The sequence below is a fragment of the Hylobates moloch genome, unplaced genomic scaffold, assembly GCF_009828535.3.
Source record: "Hylobates moloch isolate HMO894 unplaced genomic scaffold, HMol_V3 SCAFFOLD_3, whole genome shotgun sequence".
NCBI lineage: Eukaryota > Metazoa > Chordata > Mammalia > Primates > Hylobatidae > Hylobates > Hylobates moloch.
The window spans coordinates 99,280,392-99,303,771 of NW_026652278.1; the positions used below are offsets into that span (position 1 = coordinate 99,280,392).

Consider the following 23,380-nt stretch of genomic DNA (forward strand, 5'->3'; position numbering starts at 1 on the left):
CCCCTTTTTAGACCATATAGAGTAACTTCCTGACATTGCCATGGCATTTGTAAACTGTCATGGTGCTGGTGGGAGTGTAGCAGTGAGGATGACCAGAGGTCACTCTCATCACCGTCTTGGTTTTGGTGGATTTTGGCTGGCCTCTTTACTGCAAACTGTTTTATCAGCAAGGTCTTTATGACCTGTGTCTTGTCTTGACCTCCTCTCTCATCGTGTGACTTAGAATGGCTCAAGCATCTGGGAAAGCAGCCCAGTAGGTCTCAGCCTCATTTTCCCCAGCCCCTATTCAAGATGGAGTTGCTCCGATTCAAACGCCTCTGACAACTGCTGTTGTGAAACCGGGAAACAGAGTCAGGGAAGTTGGGTGATGTGCTCAGGTCTCACAGCTGGTCAGTGTGGGGCTGTGATTAGATCCCCAGTGATCCTACTCCAGAGCCTGTACTCTTAGCACCTACAAGAGATGCTCCCCAAACCATGGAGAAGTGGAAAATTCTTCCTAGGCCAAGGGAATAATGTGAACAAAGGCAGGAATGTGCAGTGTCCTCTTTATCTGGCTATCTTCTACTGGTTCTCCTATAACCAATTGAAATTAGCTAGAAATTCAGCCTCCTCTCCTTTTTGTCCTCCTGTATCCCATCTCTGTTTAAAATCGTATCTCTTTACTCCATCCAGAATTTTACCACTGGGGCAACTCAAGCCTGTCGGGCAACTGGCACCCAACAAGGCACATCAGGCATATCTATTCCATCTGTTAAATTCCTATGATTTTCTAGTTTTTAACCTGAGCACACCTCTTAGCCTCTGCTCCTGAGAGCCTAGGAGCAAAGCCCCTGAACACAAGACCAGAACTTGCAACTCACAGAAGTCCAGAAATAGACTCAGCACACTGGAAAATACACACAGCATATGCACAGCGGGGCATATATGGCGTTGTACTGTGTGCCTGAATTGTAGATGTCTCTGCTGTCCTGAAACACGTAGCCTCACCAGATTTTCTGAGCCACAGGCCATGGGCTTTGCTATGAAATTAAGAATTGGCAAAATGTGAACAGTAGTTGGATATTTGACATTGTTATGGTAATATTACTATACTTTTAGCTGTGATAATGGTATTGAGTCCTTTTTTTTTTTAAAGAGTCCAGGCTAGGCACAGTGGCTCACACCTGTAATCCCAACACTTTGGGAGGCCGAGGCGGGTGGATCACCTGAGCTCAGGAGTTCGAGAACAGCTGGCCAACATGGTGAGACCCCGTCTCTACTAAAAATAAAAAAAAAACTCGCCAGGCATGGTGGCGGATGCCTGTAGTCCCAGCTACTCAGGAGGCTGAGGCAGGAGAATGGCATGAACCCAGGAGGCGGAGCTTGCAGTGAGTGGAGATCGTACCACTGCACTCTAGCCTGGGGGACAGAGCAAGACTCTGTCTCAAAAAAAAAAAAAAAAAAGCAAAAATTAGCTGGACGTGGGCGTGGTTGTGCACACCTGTAATCCCAGCTCCTTGAGAGGCTGAGGCAGGAGAATCACTTGAACCTGGGAGGCAGAGGTTGCAGTGAGCCAAGATTACGCCACTGCACTCCCATCTGAGTGACAGACTGACACTCGGGCTCAAAAAAAAAAAAAAAAAGATTCCTAATCTTTTAGAGGTGCCTATAAAAATAATTTAGTGTTGGGGAGGGAGAGGGGTGGGGGAATGGATGAAACAAGATTCAGGCTCAGAATCAGTAGATGTTGAATCTGGGTGAAGGCTACACAGGAGTTTATACTATCTTCTCTACCTTCTTATGTGAAATTTTCCATAATAAAATATTTTTTAAAAAAATATCAGAGCTGATTGAAGGAGAAATCAGAGTGGGGCAAAGATATCCTTCAGAAGCTACAGTGTGGGCAGCTGCAGAAGAGCTTTTTTTTCCCTACAAAAGACCCAAAGACACTTTAAGCTCCTTCACAAGTGAAGGGCCTTTGATTCTAGCAATTTGTTGAAAATCATCTCCACCATAAGACAAAGTCAGAACAATTATCCACAGCCTGAGATGTGTCCACATTTACACATTTATTTGGGTTTAGAGAGACAACACAGATAAAATACTTGGATCATTCACAAGTTTATATTTGGTAGGAAGAACAGGTTGCCACATGTTTGTATATTTTATGTTTTTATTTTTTTCTGTCTTTAGCAATGGAGTAATGTTGGGGGAATGTTGATGTCATTCAGAAACACCAATTTGGGAACGGTAGTTTGGCACACCTAACTAATAAAGACACAGTGTTTGCATTTAGCATTTGAGAACAGAAGAGCACGTGCAAAATGATACCCAGTTGGAGGTTCCTCGTCCTGCTACTATATTTACACCTGTGCCTTCTTTGTCCATATTCTGAAGAGTAGCAACTACTCCAGTGACCAGCAGAGCCAACACCTACGATTTTGGCAGCTGGTGACACTCCATAATTGGTAACGTCTGTTCTCAGAGACAAAGTGGTGTTCACCTTGCATTTTGTGAAGTCGCACAATTCTCCAAGGAAGTTTCTCAGTAGGGGACTTAGCTGAGAGTATGTTCTCTATTAGAGCCAATGTGGAGGGCATATAGTTAGGAGAGAGAGAGAGAGAACAGGAACAGATGCAAATGTAGTTTTCATAATATCAAAGTTCAATACAGCTACCACACAGAAAAAGACATATCAATAATATATTGTACAAGCTTTTACGGAAACACATGTTGATTTGCAACACTGTACAGTTCAGATCTAAAGTGCACAACCCCAATCTGAGGTGACAAGACAGTATTATCCAGATAATAAAGGCAACACAGTCAGACAGAATTGATTTCCTTTTCTTTCCTCACATCCTGTGATGGTATATGAAGTCCATACCATGTATAGGTCTCAGATAAAGACATATCACACTTGTTTGTTCAAGTATTTTAAATGATAAACACAATATTGCTGTATAAATGAAAATGGCCGTGTCAGTTCTGATTAAAGCTAAAACCAAACTTTTCTAAGATTTGTAAAGAATGGGCCCCACGGCACTGGGAATTTGGGCTAATATTCAAAATAATCTCCCTTCTTCCCTCCCTCCCTCCCTCCCTCCCTTCATTTCCATTTCCTTCCTTCCTTCCTTCCCTGTCTTCCTTCCTTCCTTCCCTGTCTTCCTTCCTTCCTTCCTTCCTCCCTCCCTCCTTCCCTTCCTTCCTCCCTCCTTCCCTTCCTCCCTCCCTACCTTCCTCCCTCACTCTCTTCTGACCTGATTACACATCTCCTTTCAAGATGATTTATTAAACTACTGGGACCTATTAGGCTTTTATTTGCTTCCTTCTTTGGGCTACAGTTGGTAAGGATTTCCCTGCACAGGCCTGAGCAAGCCTCTCAGCCAATTTGAAGGAGTACTGGGAAGGGGTAGGGGAGTGGGGAGGAAGAGCTATTGTTGTCGCTAGAATTGTTTTGCTGGAATTTCATATATAGGCACAAATTGTCCTTTACAATTTTACCATCTCATTAACCTAAAGAGCAGCAGTTTATAATTTAGGATCTGTAACCCAAAAGATAAAGCATCCTGGAGTACAGCAGGGTTGGTTCACCAGGGCACTGGGCCCCACTGTCTTCTCCAAGAAGGACAGCAGGTTGGATCAATTAGCATCTCTGTCTCTGAAGTGGAACCTTTGGGCCTGAGGCTCTGGATAGTTGGGCAGCTATGTGCTTATTCTCAGCAGGCAGTTTTGAGAAAAGAAAGGGATGTTTGGCCATTAGACAAAGCCTAGAATGGAAGGTTATTCCTTCATGAAATTCTGTGGCACAGATGAAAGAGTTCACTTCTGATTGTCATAGTGAACCCATTTGCTTTCTAGACAGAAAGGGCCCAAAGCCATGTTCATATCAAGTTATCACTGTTTTTGCATATAGCCTGGGAGAAATAATGTAGGGGGAAGCTTATGAAAATTTCAGATGGCTGGATCCTGTGGTTATATTATAGGGCATTTCTATATATTATATTGTAGGGCATTTCTACCCATTGAAGGGCAGGGCCTTCTCTCTTCCCATGTATACCTGCAGTCTGAGTACTGAACTACCTGGTCCATTCAGAAATGGAGAATGTTCCTAAATTTGCATTTGCAGTCTGCATATCAATCTATTGTTTTCCTATCAGCACTTGGAATCTGACGATGTGTGACCCTATAAATATCTATGGAAGCTTTTGTTAGCTCATGTTTTTCTATCAGGTTCACAGGGAAAGAAGGATTTTTAAAAAACACTATTTTGAATTCTAAGGATCTTATTATTTCTGCATATTCTGGTCACTTTGGATCTCGATGGGAGATGGATAAAGGAAAATCTTAAGATGATGCCTCAAAATCTAGGGTGAGAGGCTCATTTCATGGAAGAAAAACAACCACCCATGGAATATAAAGTAATTATTTTGGGTCCCAGTGGTAGGGAGTCTAGTGGGAGAGACTTTGTGGGGAGGAATGGGGAGGGGGTGGAAATGCACAACTGGCCTGGAGGTAAATTTCTCTTTCCTGGACAGTGGCAATATGGTGCCAGGATGATGTCATTATTGTCCCACAGAGATCTCTTCTCCCAAGGCCAACTTTAATTTTCTGGGCTCACCACATTCTGGGAATGTGCTTCATTCCTCTTTGCTCAGGCTGATTAGGTTTTATTTTTATTTTCTCTAATTAATTCAAATGACCAAATAAAAGAATACTATTTGGAAGATGCCTCAAGAACGAGCATCAACCTTCTGTTCAAAACAGGCCGAATTGGAAAGCAGAATAGAGACAATTACCCTAATTTAATCTGAGATGAAGCTTGGTTTGTCATGCTTGCAGAGTGAGTCTGCCAAGAGTAAAATGGGTGGAAAACTTAAAGGGGAAGAGAATCTTACTGCCAATGGGATCAATTATTTTAAACAACTTGCAGTATTCTTTTGTGTTTGTCTTGAAATACTAACTTTAGAGATGTGATAAGCCATAACATGTACAGAAAGAAGGAATAATACCCTTTAAGAATTTCGTGGGTCAATATTTCAAAATAACTTTGCTAAGTGTTTTATTGTGCCTCCATTAAGAGAAAGGAAAAAAAATCTGGCTTAGTTTTTATATCTGCCCCTGCAGTTTGTATAACCCATATAAAATAAAAATCTATATGTTACAAAATAGGATCTCTTTTTTAATATATATATTTTCCTTTTGTAAAATTATATGTATTTAAATACATTTGAAATGTTGCTATAGGTAAATTAGAAATTTTTTTCTAATACTATGAAAAAAGCAAGAGTTTTTATTGTCAACATACATTTTACATTTACTTTGTCCTTTTCACTGCACCCCAAAGAACCTTTTATGATTCAGGGGCAATTTGGCACTATTCAGTCCTACTAGTCTGAAGTGAAAATAAAGTTTGCTTTGCACACTATATTAAAAGTAAGGGAAGTATTTATAACAATTTGAAGCTTTTCCTTATTGATTAGAACATAGCCTTTTGTCACGAATTCTTAGAGAGGTATTCTAAACTTAAGAAAGGACTTTTAAAAGGAGCAATGTCTTTTTTGTTTAATTTTTAAACTCTACTTTGACACCACAATATAGAAATAGATTTACTTTGGAACAAACTACAAATACATTCACACAGTTTGTGACAACTTAATTGTCTACCTAGAGAGGTGGAACAGCTTGGTGAGCAAGGTTACTATAAATCTTGTCCAAGGCGTTCTATTTCTTCAATCAGGAAGTCAATGTCTTGGTGAGTTGCCGCAGGGTTTGAGATGACCATGCGGAAGAAATTGACCTTGTCTCCCAAGGGTTGGTAGCTGACCATTGTGGTTCCATACTCCATCATTCTGGCTTTAATCACTGGAGCCACCTGTGGGACAAACCATGTCAGCATGGTGACTTTCTCCTGGGACTCTCCCCTGAGTCAAAGAACCAACAGCAAGCAGCGTCTTTAGTTTTTAGCTCAACAGTCAGAACCTTATTGTTTTCTCTTGAAAGAGTTACCTCCAAGTTTTCTTGGGATCAGAGAATTAGAACAGTCTAACACATTCAAGATCCTGCAAGTGATAAGAGGAATAATAAGTGATAGACTATCAGGTGCCTGCCACCTTGTCCTTGACTTTCCAGTTAGTGTTTTGGGAGGACAGGATGAATCTAGTATTGGCCCCAGGCTAAATGGGTTAGCAAGACGTTTGGGGGCGTTTTCCCCCCACAGTAAATGTAAAAACATTGGAATTAAAACAGTTCAGAGGATTGTTACCAAAATGTAAGTTTCAGTATCAGGTGATATATGAAGATAAGCAGACTTTTGGCAACTTTCTTGAAACCCTAGACCTTTCTAGTTTCTTTTCGTTCTCTTTTTGCAGTGCCTCACTTTATAAGATATTTTGAAAGATAATCCTTAATAATGATGATAATTAGCTGGGACAAAAAGCTGAACCTACAAGGACTTAACATATGTTGCATATCACAGACAGGATAGCATACCACAGACAAGATTGCACTCTATTTATGCCAGATTGTTGATTATAGCCTCAGTAGTTCTCTATTGTATATGAAATTAAGTTTAAACTCTAGTTCAGTGCAAAGACCTTTCATCATCCATTTATGAGGCCTCATCTTCCACCGCTTGCCAAAATGAATCTTCAACTCTGACAAGACTCCTTTATTAAATACCCCTTGAATTTACCATATGTATTTTTATCCCTTCACACTTGTCATCAGTGTTACTATGTCATACCTGTTCTCTGTGCTTAGAATCCATCTCTTTTCTCTTCTGATTCATATCCTACACACACTTCAAGATTCCACCACAGTCCTACAACTGCTATGAAGCCTTTCCTGACTTCCAGTGTCCATCAGTAGCTCTCTTCCTTTAAGCTGTAAACATATGATCCATGATCCTTCCCCATAGATTCTGACTATATGCTAATTTCATACGATCCTCTTACTTTCGAGCAAATACATTTTCTTTCTCTACCTCAGCTGTCAGGTCCTGGAGGGCAGACACAGTGTCTTCTACTGTTTTTGTTGTTGTTGTTTACCAGCACAGTGCTTGGTTCATGTTGGGGGATTCCTAAATTCTTATTGCTATAAAGAGTAGCATAATAGAAACAGCTATCTAGGAAGAAGCAAAAACTTAAATCATGTCTAACTGTACATACAATCTATCCACATATATTTACCACTGGAGTTTGTAAATATATAATATCTGATCTTCATTGCTGCAAATGGTAGATAGACATCAGAGAAACTTTTAGACTTATTTGAGTTTCATATGGTCAGAAACCCGGTTCAAAATGGAGACCATGCCTTCTATCACAGCTGGATTTATCTTAAATAGATAGTTGAATTCAAATGGAATGCTGTTATGAACATGTGGCTTATAAATATCAACTCTTAAATAATCATTGGTTTATAATGAAGTTTTCATCTTCAATGTATCCAATGCATAAAATCAGCAACGTTCCCATTGGGTCCAATCATTTGTTAGTTACCAAAGACAAGGTCAACAGGTAGACTTCACCTTCACTTCTCATTCCGAACCTAATTTCCTTATCTAAAAATGAATGTGGATGATGATTCCAGCATTGAGATCTTCTGACTCTAGGTTGAGTTCTCATATCCCTTCCCACCCCTTGTTCCATGGGGAGGAATGTTTCTCTTGGCCTGATCCTTCTTTCACCTAAAGCATTAAGAATGTATGCAGAGCACTGGACTCATCCCAGGGAATAAATAAGAAGAAGAATTTAAATATCTCAAGTCTGAGATTAACTTCTGAAAATAGATCTACTAGCATATTCCAGCCAAAGGGGCATGAAATTTATCCTTTGTGTTGTGAGGCATGTCAAGTCAATGTGGTTCCTGCGAAGATAAATCTCAAATTAGAAAAGGAATTCCAAATCCACTTGGCTGCAGGAATTTAAGGACAAGTCACATAACTATTCCTTAGTTTTATTTGTATAATAAATCACGCTTGCCCTTTAGAACTGATAAAATAATGACAGAGCTTTACTCAGTAAATTAAAGTCTCATTTAGTTTTCACGGACAATCCAAGCAAAAATACAGAAGAATGGCACTAATTATTAAGGACAATCATCTCTAGCTTTTCAGATGAATGCAAATCAAAGGTTAAAAGATTAATGCTAACAGCCACAAGCAAACAGATTTTGGCATAAAATAAGATTGAATCCCCTCAGTTCCCAAAGCAAGCTGAATTGGCAGAAATCACAGCTGTCTAAATACATATGACTTTTGGTTGCTTCCAGAAAATGCTGATGAACTAAAATTAGCTGGAACATGAACATCTACTTCGTTGTATATTCACTCATTGCAAGTTAAGAAGGAAAATAAGATTCGGGCTATTCTGATGAATATATGTGATCTGTGAGGCCAAAATAGACACTCCTATATCAACTAAGATGGGTCCAGGGTTCAGGGCCTGGCTAGAGGGCAAATTACTAAATTCCTAATGATTGAAATTCCCTAACAATAGGCGCTATGAGACCCCCCTCCTTACCCTGATTTACTAACCAGACCACTATAACTCTGACTAGACAGAAGACTGACCTTACACACATTCTTTCCTGGTAATCAACTGCAGACCTTAAGCCAGTTTTAGCAGCTTATAGATGCGGTGCACAAACTGTGTTTATGTCCTACAGTTCACCTTTTGACATGAAGAGCCAAATTTCACCTCATTCTAACACTAAAACCCTGCCCCGAAGTGAACATGGGATGTATGTTACATATATGTTTACTCATTCTGCATGTGCTCAGCTCCCCTCATAAATATGGATAGCTTCCCCCCAAAACCTACTGAATATGTATGACTCTACTGTGTGATACAGGCCCTGTGAGGCATAAAACCCAACCTACCCTTCCCCTCTTGGAAGAGAGGGCACCTTCCGCACATGCTGGAGACTGTCTCTTCCCCGTTTGCAAACTGATATCATCAATAAAGCTCTCCTTTCTACTATTTAGCCATCCCAGTAGTCTTTTGGATGAAATACATAGAGATTTCACTTATTTCTAGGCTTTTGTACTTTTTGGTTGGATTCTTAGTTTTCCTAAATAAAGAACGCGAGTTGAGAAAGAGTGGTTGCATGTTGAAGAATTCGCTAAAGATATAGTCAACAAGAGTTCTCTGGGGCTGCCTTAAGAATTTTAGGGTATTGTCTTCTCTCTTGTGCCATTAGCTTTTCCAGTCCTTTAGAAAGCAATAGCCAGGGGACTTTTCCATAATTGGAATCCACATTTGTCTCTTTCAAAGAGGGTGCATAGTAAAGCATCATGAAATAAACTTAAAATATATCACAGAAATGTATTTTTCACTATGTCTTAGAAAATCTCTTTGTTTTTACATTTTGGAAGACTGCGAGAAATTTTTGAAAAATGTAAAAGCAGAATAATTAAATGAGAAATTCTAAACTGTTGGCTAGGCTTGGTGGCTCATGCCTGTAATCCCAGCACTTTGGGAGGCTGAAGTGAGCAGATCACTTGAGGTCAGGTGTTTGAGACCAGCCTAGCCAACATGGTGAAACCCCGTCCCAACCCTGTCCTGACCAAAAAATATAAAAATTAGCTGGGTGTGATGGTGTGAGCCTGTGATCTCAGCTACTCGGCAGGCTGAGGTGGGAGAATCACTTGATCCTGGGAGGTGGAGGTTGCAGTGAGCCGAGATGGCACCACTGTACTCCAGCCTGGGCAACAGTGAGACCCTGTCTTAAAAAAAAAAAAAATTCTAAAATGCTAACATTTCACCAATTAAATCCTCTATTGCACTTAATAACACACACTTTCAAGGAGTCTGTGTTAAATATAAGGCAAGGCTACTTCCTTACAAATTTAGTATTAAATCCACTGCTAACCTTTTAAAAGTCCTCCAATCAGTGTAGAACTATAAAAGCTGACAGAACCAAATAATTATCAAGAATAACAAAAATTAAAATAAGAAGATGAAGAACAAGAAACACAAGAGGTGATCAATAGACCAGCCCTTTTGGTTCTTGTTTGGTAAACATTGGCACAGCTCACTTGCTACCCTTCCTGTGTCCAAGGCATGTGTGTGGCGTCACATCCTCAAAGTGCCCCAAGCATTCATCATCTCCACTACCTCAGGGACGAAGCACCATCTGCAAGATCATAGTCCTGACAGGGCAGCAGGAAGCACACTGACTGGATTCTCGTGTTTACCACCCTCATGAAGATATGACTGTACTTGCTTTATTAATAACTTCTGTTATCCAGATATTTGTCCCCAAACTAGTGCACTCTAGAAAAAGGCTTATGAACCACTATTAGGCTTCCTAAATGTTGTTTCCCTTCGTTATTCTGGAATATGCCTAAGGTATTTGCTGTAGATGGAATTTTTCTGTCCTCCCAAAATTTATATGTTGAAATCTTAACCCCCTAATGTGATGATATTAGGAGGTGGGGCCTTTGGTATGTGATTAGGTCAGGAAGACGCAGTCTTAGGGACCCCAGAGAGCTCCCTTGACCTCTTTCTGCCATGTGAGAATACAGGGAAAAAAAAGCTGTTGATGAACCAGGAAGTAGAGGTTCCACCAGACACGGAATCTACTGGCACCTTGATCTTGGACTTCCCAGCCTCTAGAACAGTGAAAAATAAATTTCTGTGCTTATAAGCTACCCAATCTATATTAGTCTGTTTTGGCAGCCCAACCAGACTAAGATACAATTTTGGCTCAACAAATGATTTTTGAGTTCCTATTGTGCACTACAGCTATGAATCAGGCAAGATGGTACAAAGAGTAATTCTCTGCCTTGTCTTGTCCAGAATTTAACTTTGTTCTTTTGGTTCCCATAAACCACACAGGAAACTCCGTATTTCCCCCCATTTTGGGTCTATATCGGCAGGGACCAAGAGAACTCTGTGCAGTGATGGAGATGTTCTGTATCTGCGTTATCCCATAAAGCAGCCATTGTTCACAAGTTGAGCAACTGAAATGTGGCTAGTGCAATTGAAGAACCAAAGTTTTAGTTGAATTTAATTTTAATGATTTAAATTTAAATATGAATAGCCACATGTGGCTATTACTACCATACTGGACAGCATAGATTATTTCACCTCAGTTCTTTTCCCTCTGGGACTGTGTGTGTGTGTGTGTGTGCATATGAATATTTTACTGATTCCTGGACATGATACTTTAAGGGTGACTTTCCAGAAAGTCTGAAAAAATCATTGGCATAGATGAACAAAAGTTAAACTTGGTATTCATGTGGTTCTATTTTCATTTCCAAATCTGGATTGCTGAATTCTCTTGATTACAGTAATAAAAATGGAGAAAAATCAGGAGAATTCATTTTGTAATCCCCGGAGATTTTAATATTTGAATTGTCAACAGTATAAAAACAGTTTACTAGTATTCTAATTGCCATCTCCAGGAAATAATCTCCATCCTCATTCCTCATTACTGCTCATATGAGGTGCTGAAACCTAGGAGGCATTTGAAGAGTGATATTTAAACGGGGGAGCCTCCGAGTTGACTTTTGTTCAGAAAATGATAAAGAAAGTTCTTATTCTGTATTCCCATCTTGCTCCATCCCTCAGCCCAGTGATAATGGACTGATTCAACAAATGAAATCAGCCAAACTAGTCCATGGATTCTCTTTCTGGTCAGTCAGTTCAATAAGGAAGTGAAAGGCAAAAAGAATGGAGGCATCTAATTTCTAACTAACTGGTTGAATAAGTAGTTGTTAAAAAATTTTACATTATGAAGGTATATCATAAAAATTCCAGGAAAAATATGAATTTTTTCCTCTCAAATGACAGCAGACACCCACACCTCCTATTCTCGTTGTTATTGCCTGCACCGATCATCTTATCCAATGTGACCTCTACTCATTCCCTCCCACTCTATGAGCTTGATTTCCCAGAATGAACCAACTTCACTAAATCATCAAACACAACCACAGTCCCTTCCAGCTCAGACACACACACCACAGATCCTGGTTCTAGAAGCTTTCTTCCATTTTTTCCTCTAGATCAGGGATTCTCTAGCTCAGCTGCACACTGGAATCATCTGGATAACTTTCGGAATCATTCCCAGGCCCATCGAAGCACAATCTGATTACATTTTCAGGGTGAGACCTGGTCACTAGTGTCTTTTATAAAGTTTCTGGATGATTCTAATGTATGACCAGGATTGCAAATCACTACTCTAATTAGGAGACTTGGTTTAAAGACCTCAGCCATGTGGAAGTTTTCTCCGATGAGGAGTTTGATCTTGGGTTGCTTAAGGGCAGACGTTAACACGTAAAAGCTTTAGTGAAGGTTTTATATCTACACAAAATCCTCTTCTTCATTTTACATAGAAGGAACTAAAGTGTTCCTAAAGGTCAATGAGGCAGCCCAATCTCCTGAGCAGTGGGGGGACAGCCTGTGGGGCTCTTGACAGTGACTGGAGGAGGTTCCCTCTTTTATGATAAATGAAAAGAACCCCCAAACCAACCAAATCAACTCTGAGATCCAAGTCTATACGACCATCCCTAGTTTCCCATGGGGGACAGGTCCTGCATATACCCCGCTTCGATGTGCACTGTAAACCCCATTTCACCCATGTATAAGTGCTGGGAGCAGGAGAGGATGAAAGATTAAGGGTGTCTTACTGACCACAGTATAATTTAAAGCTCAAGCCCTTAGGCTCTGGACGCAGACTTTCTGTGAGATTTTGGGAGTTACATTTTCTCCCTGTGCGTCAGTTTCTCCATCAGCAAGATGGGTGGACAATCCTTCCCATGTCAGGTTGCTCTGAGGCTTTAAGTGACCTAACACCTGATATTGAGCTGGGACACAAGACACACTCAAAACAGTGGCTGTTATTATTGCTCTTTGCCCTCCTACCTTCCGGGGGTCACCACAGCTCCAAGGACACACCCAGGGTAGCCTTGACCTTGGCAGCTCAAGAGGGTCAGCAGCAGCGTTGTTTGCTAACCATTTCTGGTACCTAAAGTCTCTCTTGTGCTTGTAACTGAGCACCAGTTTCACTTGGAACATCAATGAACTTCAGCAACATCCTTGCTGCTTTGTGAATGCCAGCAAAGGTTATCGCCTGACTACTTCTTTTAAGACATCATAAACTCACTCTCAGAAAACAAGCAAATAGAGTTGTTAAAAGTCTGCATAGGCCGGGCACAGTGGCTCACGCCTGTAATCTCAGCACTTTGGGAGGCCGAGGCGGGCAGATCACCTGAGGTCAGGAGTTCGAGACCAGCCTGGCCAACATATTGAAACCCCATCTCTACTAAAAATACAAAAATTAGCTGAGTGTGGTGGCAGGTGCCTGTATTCCCAGCTACTCGGGAGGCTGAGGCAGGAGAATCGCTTGAACCCGGGAGGTGGAGGATGCAGTGAGCTGAGATCGTGCCACTGCACTGCAACCTGAAGACAGAGTGAGACTCCATCTCAAAACAAAGAAAAAAGAAAAAAAAAAAGAAAAATGTCTGCATATATCAGGCTCTATATGTCCTGGCTCTGTGGGAGTCCACAGACGGGAATGGGCCCATGTACCCAGGTAGGCTCTCTCCTAAGGCCACAGGCATATGTCATAAAGAAGATGTGCAGATGAAAGGCTCAATACACACATGTATCAGAGAAGTTTGGAGCACTGACCTTCGAGAGGCGACTCATTCTCTCTTCATTGTCTTCCAGAGTACGCAAGCTCGGAGGAATGTACCAGAAGCAGACATTTGTGTGCTGAGGCTACAAAGAGGAAAGGAAGATTCACATTTGGCCCAGGCTGGCAATTTTGAAAATTCCAAGAACATTTCAAATCGATGTATTCAGCAGGTTCAGAACACAATTCCCACTTTTCAATCAGGAATTGCCATTGGAGGGCATGATTTTGACAATGTTATATGGACCACTTGGTGAGTTTGGTCTTTATTCCAGCTTGGAATAGCTACCTCGTCATCCACTGCTCCCCTCTGTGATGGTCCCACTTACCTGGACACCACATCATTTACATCATATCAGTGATGAGGGTTGGAATTGACTAAACTTTCTGGGATTGTAGAAATCCAAATACATACCTTCCCGTCAAACACCATCTCATATCCTTCTCGGTTTTTTATGATGTTGTATAAATACTCTGCCAACTCCAAACATTTATCAACATGCGCTTCAAACCCAGTAGTCCCCTAGGTAAGAGAAGGACACAGCTCATTAGGCAGGCTAAGAGTGCGGAGGAAGCGATTTCCCTGGAGAATGATGGTCATCCTGTCGTCTCCGTCTTAGCCCCGTCTGGCACTTTCTCCACACAAGGCTGTTTCCAAAGGCTTTTTCAGCACTAGTTTCTCTTCATTGCTCTCCCTGTCAGGTGCTTTTGTTCCCTTTCATTACTGCTTTCTACATGGGACTCCTTTTCTTTCAGAGCCTCCATTCCCCAGGCAATTAGTTTGACTACTCAAGGGGAAAATGTGCCTCTGCTATTCATAGGAGTAATCATGGAAGTCATTAATAACAGGAGGGCTGAGCTACTCTCTTCCTGCAGATAAAAAGCATCACCAGAGACCCCCCAGAATGCCTGCTTAGTCCCCCTCCAACGTGTACATTTTCCATTCCCAGAGCCCATCTTTGTCTGCCAGTGTACCTGATACAGAACAAATTGGGTAGGTGCTCACTGACTTCATTGAACAAATGGATGCAGGAATTTTAGGGAGCACCCAGATGCTTTGTTAGCCTGTCGAGCTCTGTAGAGTTCTCTTTTGGGGGCAGATAAATGACTCACATGTCTGTAATGGGTGAACATTATCACTGATTTCTTTTACTTTCTGGCTCTGGAAGCCCTGAATCCAGACTTGGGAAAACCAACACAACAGTCTTGGACTGGAGCTGTTTAACTGACATCGGGACAGACAAGAGAGTTACTTTTCAAAATGGCTTTCCTCTTATCTCCTTGGGTGTTTACTGGGTGCTGAAGGAGAAAGCTTAGAGAAAAAGCCAGTGCTCATCTCAGAAGCACTTTGAACCTGCCTACCAGTAACTTCTCCAGCAGGGAACCTAGAGAAAGCAATTGTAATGGAGATGAGATGGGCCCACTTGCCTGTTTCATATAAGATCACATCATCTCAGCTAAGGGGGCCCAACATAGCCTAGTGACTTGTGACATCTGAAGCAGGTTTAAGAACAAGCTGCCCTGGAGATATCAAATGGGTTCAGAAATTCACTTTTTTGGAGACTGCTGCCCCAGGTTGATCGGCTCAAGGAGGCTGATAGGTTCCTGATGCCTCCCTAGGAAGAGCTTGGGCTGATGCCTGATGCTTGGCCAGCACCCATACCAGGAGCTCTGTGCATCTATGGGTGCTAAGGAGATTATAACTGGTTTGGAATGACCTGACAGTTTGGGTTCACTTAGGATGGACTGTAGGTAGAAGTGTGGGAAGCTAATTGCTCTTCTCCAACCTGGATCCTTTGGACCAGTCTGGAGTTGGGTTTAAACTTTTGCATATCTGATCTAGGATATGGCATGACCAGCCTGCCTCTGACCCTGTCCAGCTGAATGGCCTTGGCTAATCTCTCTGATCAGATGGGAATGATGATGCCTCTCTGATTTCCCACGAAGAAGAGTTTGCACTGCAACAGCAATGGGATTACTAAAGACCTCTGGTTCCCGTGGTCTGGGACCTTGCTATGGGGATGATCATGGGCCATGTGACTGCTCCTTTAGTTGGGTGCTAAAGACATACATGGGGAATGACACAGAAAACTCTAGTGTGCCCTGGGTGCCTCCCATTCATATTGAATATTTATGGGATTAAGACCCACATTTTATTTTCAAGGTTTTGAAGGCTTTCAGGAGATTCTTCAAAATTCTTTCATTCATTAAATACTTCAGCAATCTCACCATCCAAGTGTTCAGCTGCTGCCTCCATGTGGTCTTGGGGTTTGACATCTTGAGAGCTGGTCATGATCATTCTCTGCTTCTTGAAATGCTTTTATAAACATTCACAGGCCCCAGAGACAGTGTCTTTGAAATAACTACCGAATCCCTTGCTGTTATCTCAATTTTTGCTGCTACCACCCTAGTTCAGGCTCTGTTACTTTTCACCTGGAACGTAGCTCCCAAGTCGCCCTTCAGTCAATTAGACTCTCCCTTACTCTCATAATATGCACTGAACTCCTGCTCAACCACTCCATGGAATGGCCTTCTCACAGCACTGCTGGGTGAAATCCTGCTTCTTCAACCTATCCTGTTCAAGTCCTATCTCAAAGGTCATCTCTTTGTGAATCATCTTGATTCTTAAACTAGGAATGAGCTCTCCATCCTTTAAATTCCCCAGATGTATCTGGATTTCTTTTGTGATCAGTCCTAATCTGTCTTTTATGATGGATTTCTGTGCATTTATCTTATCTTGTCTGGAAAATGAGAGCCTCCTTATCCCATTCAGTACTAGACACGATGATAGATGCTGAATATCTACTTGTTAAAATAAATTAATATTTTAGAGAGAAAGTAAACATTCAGTCATTTTCAGCAAAGGATGCCAGATGTCCATTTCCCTTTAATAATTTTTTCCTAGTATTTTTTTTCCTCAGCCATTTGCCAGTCCCTCTGTTATCCATATTTTTAATTAGAAAAGCTAATCATAAAAAAACCACAAGGAAAACTGACGATTTGTATGACTACATACACACACAGAGATTTGCTATGAAACCTTGGTTGTTATAAATGAAGCCATTCCTGTAGGCCTAAAAAGGGAATGTAGGAGAATCGCTTGAACCCGGGAGATGGAGGCTGCAGTGAGCTGAGATCACGCCACTGCACTCTAGCCTGGGCAACAGAGCAAGACTCCATCTCAAAAAAAAAAAAAAAAAAGAAAAAGAAAAAGAAAAAGGTTGGGGGGAGATGTAATTTTAAGTTTATTTACTTATTTTTGTTGGCTACTGAGTTTTATCCACTGTAGGAATATGTCAACGTTGGGAAATAATCATTAGGTCCTAGGATTATTTAATAAAATGCAGACAAAAAGAAAGGCCGACTCCGTAAGAGGAGAGTCCAGGGTAGTCACTGGGCCTTTGCTGATGATAAACATCCATATCTTAACCAGCTAGTATGCCTCTTAGAATCCTAAATCAGGGGTCTTATTTTTTGCATAAATTTGTTCTAATCAACTTAATTTGGACTTAATATGATGGCTGTCATCAGTGCTTTTAGCTCCATTAGTCATTAGCAGATTAGTTCAAAGAATAATTTATACTTATGCTATTTTTCACAGGGTTTATCTTAGGAGAAAATGTGGAAAACACCGAATTCTCCAGGCATGTCTGATAACAGAGGGTTTAGTGAATTAATGCTATGTTCTTCCTCTCCTCCTCCTTACTCTTTTCCAGATTGTTTTCTTATTCCTGTGGGGAGGCAAGATTCACATCATAGCCAACTTTTTCATGGCTCTTCTTGCGGGAAGAGGATGACTTCTTCCTTGGCCAGTGTGGCTAGAGAGAGAGCTTTGCTGTGAGAGTACAATTTTCCTCACCTTTGATCTAGATTGTAGGACTTAGCTTATTACTTTAATAACGATTATCATTTCATTTTTCAAAAAAAAGTTCACAAAGGTTTAGATTGAAAAACAAAATGGAAGTTTTTGCAGCTTAGATGTCTAGATACCTGAGGTGTTTCCACAAGGAAGTAAAAGAATAAGTAACGCAGAGGCTGTGATTTCCTCTTTTCATCCCCTTCCCTGGTGACTTCATGGGGCCCTTGCCTTTATTTTGGGCTTCATCTGGTCCTGCTGCTGGATTCACACCTGATGCCCTCCATGTTATTTCTCTAAGAACCTGCGCTGCCCCTGCTGGAGAGGAGGCTTCAGATGGAAAGGGAGCAGCAGAAACTGATGAACCGTGAGAGAAACGTTTTCCTATAAATATCGCTGATGATCATTATCTTAATAAAAACACCACAGGGGAAAAAAGACACAAAGAATGATACTTGAAGTAAGAGGGAACTTGGCACAATATTCAGAGATCAAGGTTTCCTCAGCTTGTTACCTGGTATTTACATTCATCATTTTGTAATTCCCACCAATCAATGAAATGAAAAACCTGCTTATTTTAAAGCTGCTTGGAGGTACATCAATACTTTACGTTCTTGATTGCTTTGGGTTTTTCTTCCAAATGAAAGTGTCATTGCTAGCAGAATGAGTCTCCCATTGGGTGGCGGGGACCAGATACTTGTCCTTGTTGGGCTGTCAATTTTCAAAAGAGGAAGGGGGCCCATCACCCCACCGTTACCAGGCAAGCCAGTGGAGCTTCACTTCATGTAAAGCTCCTGATATTTAGCTTCTTGTAGCTGCCTGATATTTAGCAACATGTAAAAAAAGTTCAGCTGGAGTAAACACTATTAAGGAGGCTTCCCTGAAGGATGTACAGTCCAGCCATCCTTGGAAACCACCCAAGAATTATTTCTTCTTTAAGCAAGACCATCTTTCTGTTTAAACTGCATCTTTTTGCCAGAATGGACTTAAAGGAAATTCCACAAAATATTTGTGGGTCACACTGCTTCACTCGAAAACTCCCTCTTTTTCTTGTGAAGAACCCCATCATCTAAACTGCTTAAAGTAATTTAGGTTACTTTAAAAAAATTATAAACAAAAGCATAAGGAATGCATTGCCGCGGACATGGTTCCTACCTTTTTACACAGACTTGTGGAAGAACCCATTCACTGGTCTTATCCTAGTATACTTCACTCCTGCTGACCAAGTTATTTGCTTTTTCTTATGGGACTGAGCATGTTACCTCTTTAAGTAGGCTATTTACACACCTTAGAGCCAAATGTATATCCTCTCCACCAAGCATAAAGGACCTCATGGTATCCCAGCTTTCCCTTGTGAACGTCGTTAGAATCAAAACGGAGTCACTAATGCTAAGAAAATCCTGATAGATAGAGCCAGGGAATACCATGAAGAGAGGATTCTCATGCCTTGTATACCAGATAACAAAAACTGTCACAGAAGACTGCAAAAATTACAACCTTGCTCAAAGGCCACCACAACCTTACATAGAAAAAAAACCTTCTGCAAGGACATCTGCCTAGCAATTGCCTATCCAGCCTCAGACTGGCATCACCCTTGTTATTGATCTTTGTAGCCAAGGATATTTATCTCAAAACAATTATGTAATCTTCCTCATTTCTTCCTTTAAAAACCTTTGTCTTCCTTTACCTCCTTTGAATGTGCATAGAGTTTACTATGGTATATGTATTCCTATTGCAATGCTTTATTTCCAAATCAACATCTTTTCTCTCAGAGAGACTCTGTTATTAAGGTTGACACCTTTAATCGCTCCCTTTCTCTCTTATGTCAGGTTTCCTCGAATTCTCTTTTTGCATTGGAGTTTCTATAGTACATACAGCTGGCTCTGTCTATTTATCTCCTGCAGGAGATAAATGAAAACAGATGGGCAGGCACTAATTTGTGACCTTTAAGTTAAGAATCTGGTCAAAATTAAAAATAAAATCTTTGACCTATCCAGCCTGCTTACATTTAAACATAAATGTAGTCTCCTGGAAGGTTACAATTAGGTCCAAGCAAGTCCTGCACACCGTTAGTGAGTTTTCCTTACTGAAAAAAGGAGGTATCACCTACAGTTAAAATTCAGAGGGAAACACAGAATCTACATAAAAGGAGGTGATTAGGTATTTCGGGAGATTGGGGGGAAAAAAAAGCTTTGTAACTAGAGGTTATCCCTTGAAATGTCAAAAAATAAGCTATCATGGTGGGCTTTTTACTTTTTCTTTTTTGTTCTCCAGACCTATACTTTCAGATTGCATTCACCTACCCAGGTGATCAATCACTGGGTAAAAACCAAGTTAGCGACAAAAACCAACAACAATAACAATAAACACCTGTTAAAATTCAAGGTGTTCTGCTATATAAAGCAAAATGCATTTGTTTTCTAGATGAGTGAGCATTTGAATCAATTTGGCTAGAAAAGAAAAAAACAATGGATTTGATTATATTTTTCCTCATGTCGAATGAAGGTATTTAGATGCAAGTTTAAAGAAAGCAAATCTTGGGTAAGGAATTTCAATTTGGAAATCACTTTTTTGACATTTCATAATGGGGTCACCAGATAAAGGTTCTGTTTTTAGCTGACATTTAGCTGGTCCATATACACTCACTTTTGCCCTCCACATCAGCCATAGTTTAAAAACATCAACGTGGCGTCCACACTGTAAGGCCTTGTCTCCAGTGTCATAGGACAGGTCATAATGTTTATCTTGCTGAAAGAGGTAGGAGGCATGCATTTGGTTGCAATTCTGCATCAATCCCTACAAGAGAGAAGAGAAAATTTAGTAAATTCTACTGACTACTCATTAGATTTATGCTGGTAAAAATTAATAAGAAAAAAATAAAAGTAAGAGATATTGCATGTCTTAGAGAAAGAAAACAGTACGAATCAATTTAAAAAAAAAAGAATGGGGCCAATTCTGGACAGGAGTGTCTAGGTTGTTGTAACGGTCAACTCTGTGGGATCAATGGCTTAGGGTCAAATGTCACGGAGGTTAGCAAGGACACATTTATACTTTTACTCTCCCTTTTAAGAGAAGACATTTATAAAAATCAACTGATAAATAAAAATCACAACCAGAGCATACATTTATATTTAAATGTTCCCCTTCTTTGGGAGAACATCCTACTATTCTGGTTTTGTTGTGATTAAAATATTTTGGAAACTCTTTGGTTTCATGAAATATTATTAGTGTGGTTCTTCTAGTATTTCCATCCATATCTAGTTCAAGTACTTTATCATTTAGCTGTCAGGGAGTTTGAGCTCCCTTTGGAAATCATAGCTTTTAAGACAGCTCATTGCTATCATTTTTATATGCTGAAATCTAAAAAAAAACAAAAACAAAAACAAAAAACAAAAACAAAAAACCACCACACATTGCAATTTTGAGGTGAATTTAAATAACCAATCTTTGAAATGTCATGTTCCCCTCTCAAGAGTGGTCAGAGCTTCAGTCCTGCATTCGCATACTCAGTTCCTTGAGATAGTTAAGTGGAAAGTTTCATCGTCAATGGCCATTCATTTGCCCCAGCACTGTAACCTTACTATGGAAATGGGCAGCAAAATGATTGAATTATTCCATAGAATAGTGACTGAATCATGTTTTCCGACTAAAATAGTATCGCCAGTCTCTTCACTAAAAACCTCGTGTTTCAATTTGTCACAAAACACTGGAAGCCTTTGACTATTTTGTTCTCTTCTGTCTAACTGTGATTTTACAAAAGCTTTGGCATTTGGTTTTGTTTCTTTTGTGACTCATGACAAAAGAAGACAAGACTAAAGTGTCATCACTTAGTTGAAGTTAGAAGTGAGAACACTTCTGAAAACTGTCCACACTAAAACACAATGCAATGCAACTACAATTTTAATTTGGTTTTGAAAGACGGAGTGCTGAAATGGTAGACAACTGAACTGGACTCTACCTTGCAGTTTAGGCTTCACGTATATTGGAATCCATTCATTATTTTTCAGAATAAGAAAAATTAAATACGATGTATTTGTATTAGATCAGCAGAAATATACTGAACTTGAAAAAGAAAATTTACTTGAAGACCAATAAGGTGAAAATTTGCAACACTCGCTTTTATTTGGTTTCATGGTCACAAAAACTTTGTACCATTATTCCTCAGGCCATGCAAGCTCACACCTTGGTGCCATCAATACTAAGGAAGACCGCCTCAGAGAGTGTGGAATGCTGAATGGATCAGACCTATTCCTGCTGTGATAGAAAAAAACAACTCAAAAACACGTGAGCCCTAAAAAAGCTGGATGGCCGGGTGCGGTGGCTTACACCTGTAATCCCAGCACTTTGGGAGGCCGAGGAGGGCAGATCACGAGGTCAGGAGATCGAGACCATCCTGACTAACAGGGTGAAACCCCGTCTCTACTGAAAATACAAAACATTAGCTGGGCGTGGTGGTTGGCACCTGTAGTTCCAGCTACTCTGGAGGCTGAGGCAGGAGAATCGCTTGAACCCAGGAGGTGGAGGTTGCAGCGAACCAAGATCACGTCACTGCACTTCAGCCTGGGTGACAGAGAGAGACCCCATCTCAAAAAAAAAAAAAAATGCTGAACAGCCGCAGTCTCGTTATTGTACAACATGACAAGCAAAAGGGATGCTGTTTTCCCTACAGAAGGCCTTAGTGAGATGATGTCCTGGTCCTGAGCCATGAAAAAGTTATAGACCATCCTGTCCCAAACTATTTAAAACACACTAATAGTTGCTGTACATAAAGAGATTCCCGTGCTCAGATAATTTAGGAAACTCTATATCATCTCGTCTTTCTTTTTAGATACTGCAATACATATCAGCATATTAAGGGCCCCAATAAGCCCTGAAATAACGTAAGTTGTTTTTAACTCTAAACCAATATATTCCAGCCTTTTTAAAATTGAGAACTCTCTTATTGGGGAACACTTATTACCATCTTATGGAACAGCACTATTCCTTGGATGCCAATAAACAAATGCTGTCAGAGCATCATAAACTCTTGGATTTGTAAGGGAATTTAGAGCTCGTTTACTCTATTCCTACTCAATGAAGGAATCATTTCTACACCCTTACTAATAAGTGCCTGTCCAATCTCCCTAATCACCTCCCCTTATTAATTTATTCCTATTGTTGGACAGCTTAATTTTTAGAAGTGTTCCTTTTATTGAACCCAAGTCAGACGTTCTGATTTTGCCGTCAAATCTCTACCACCCAGTGTTACTAAACCAGCTCCCCAAAGCCTCAACGAAAACCCCAATCTCTTCCATTTGAGAGTCCTTTAAATGGTGAAGGCTGCCATCCTCCTCTCAGCCCTTTTCTTTTCTTTTCCTCCCTAGGCTAAACATCTTTAGTTATTTCAATCATCCCTCTTACACGTTTACCAACTGGTCCCCACAGTTTGGGCTCTAGCTTGATGGAACCCCATGGATAATCTGATACCAAGCTAAGCAGAGCACAGCAGGTGTGGTTTAACTAGAGGAGGGTGGGAGACCACCACCTTCTCCTGCTGAAATTCCACTTCCTGTATTTCATTAATGTACTTTGTGTGGCATTTTTCTCTTGACTCGTTGTTGACCCTGCAGAGCTAACATCCTTTGCCTTTTTCACAAGTCCAACAATCTAGCTGTAGAAACAAGCCTTCCTTGTCCAACCAAACTATAACCACGGTATACACGGACCTAAGAGCACAGCCTTACAATGATCTCCAATAACAATGTCCCTTTTTGGATGTGGCTCACTGCTCCAGTCTGTAAAAATCACCTTGTATTGTGATTCCATCCCTACACACAGTTACTCTACCTCCCAGGCTCCTCTCATCTGAAACAGTCATAAGCTTCTATGTTTTACTCAAACAGTCCGTGAATATTTCGAATG

At 40.6% G+C, this 23,380-nt stretch overlaps 1 protein-coding gene across 1 annotated transcript in view; it reads right to left on the reverse strand.

Moving 5' to 3' along the window:
• Positions 1 to 2,029: 2,029 nt before the first annotated feature.
• Positions 2,030 to 23,380, reverse strand: part of GAD2 (glutamate decarboxylase 2) — a 94,088-nt gene continuing 72,737 nt past the window's right edge. The window contains exons 13-17 of the mRNA XM_032144922.2: positions 20,126 to 20,275; positions 14,039 to 14,146; positions 13,620 to 13,709; positions 5,647 to 5,854; positions 2,030 to 2,554 (exon numbers count right to left, since the gene is read on the reverse strand). Coding sequence (XP_032000813.1) covers positions 5,681 to 5,854; positions 13,620 to 13,709; positions 14,039 to 14,146; positions 20,126 to 20,275 — 522 coding nt within the window. The 3' untranslated portion in view covers positions 2,030 to 2,554; positions 5,647 to 5,680. The remainder of the gene's footprint in view (positions 2,555 to 5,646; positions 5,855 to 13,619; positions 13,710 to 14,038; positions 14,147 to 20,125; positions 20,276 to 23,380) is intronic.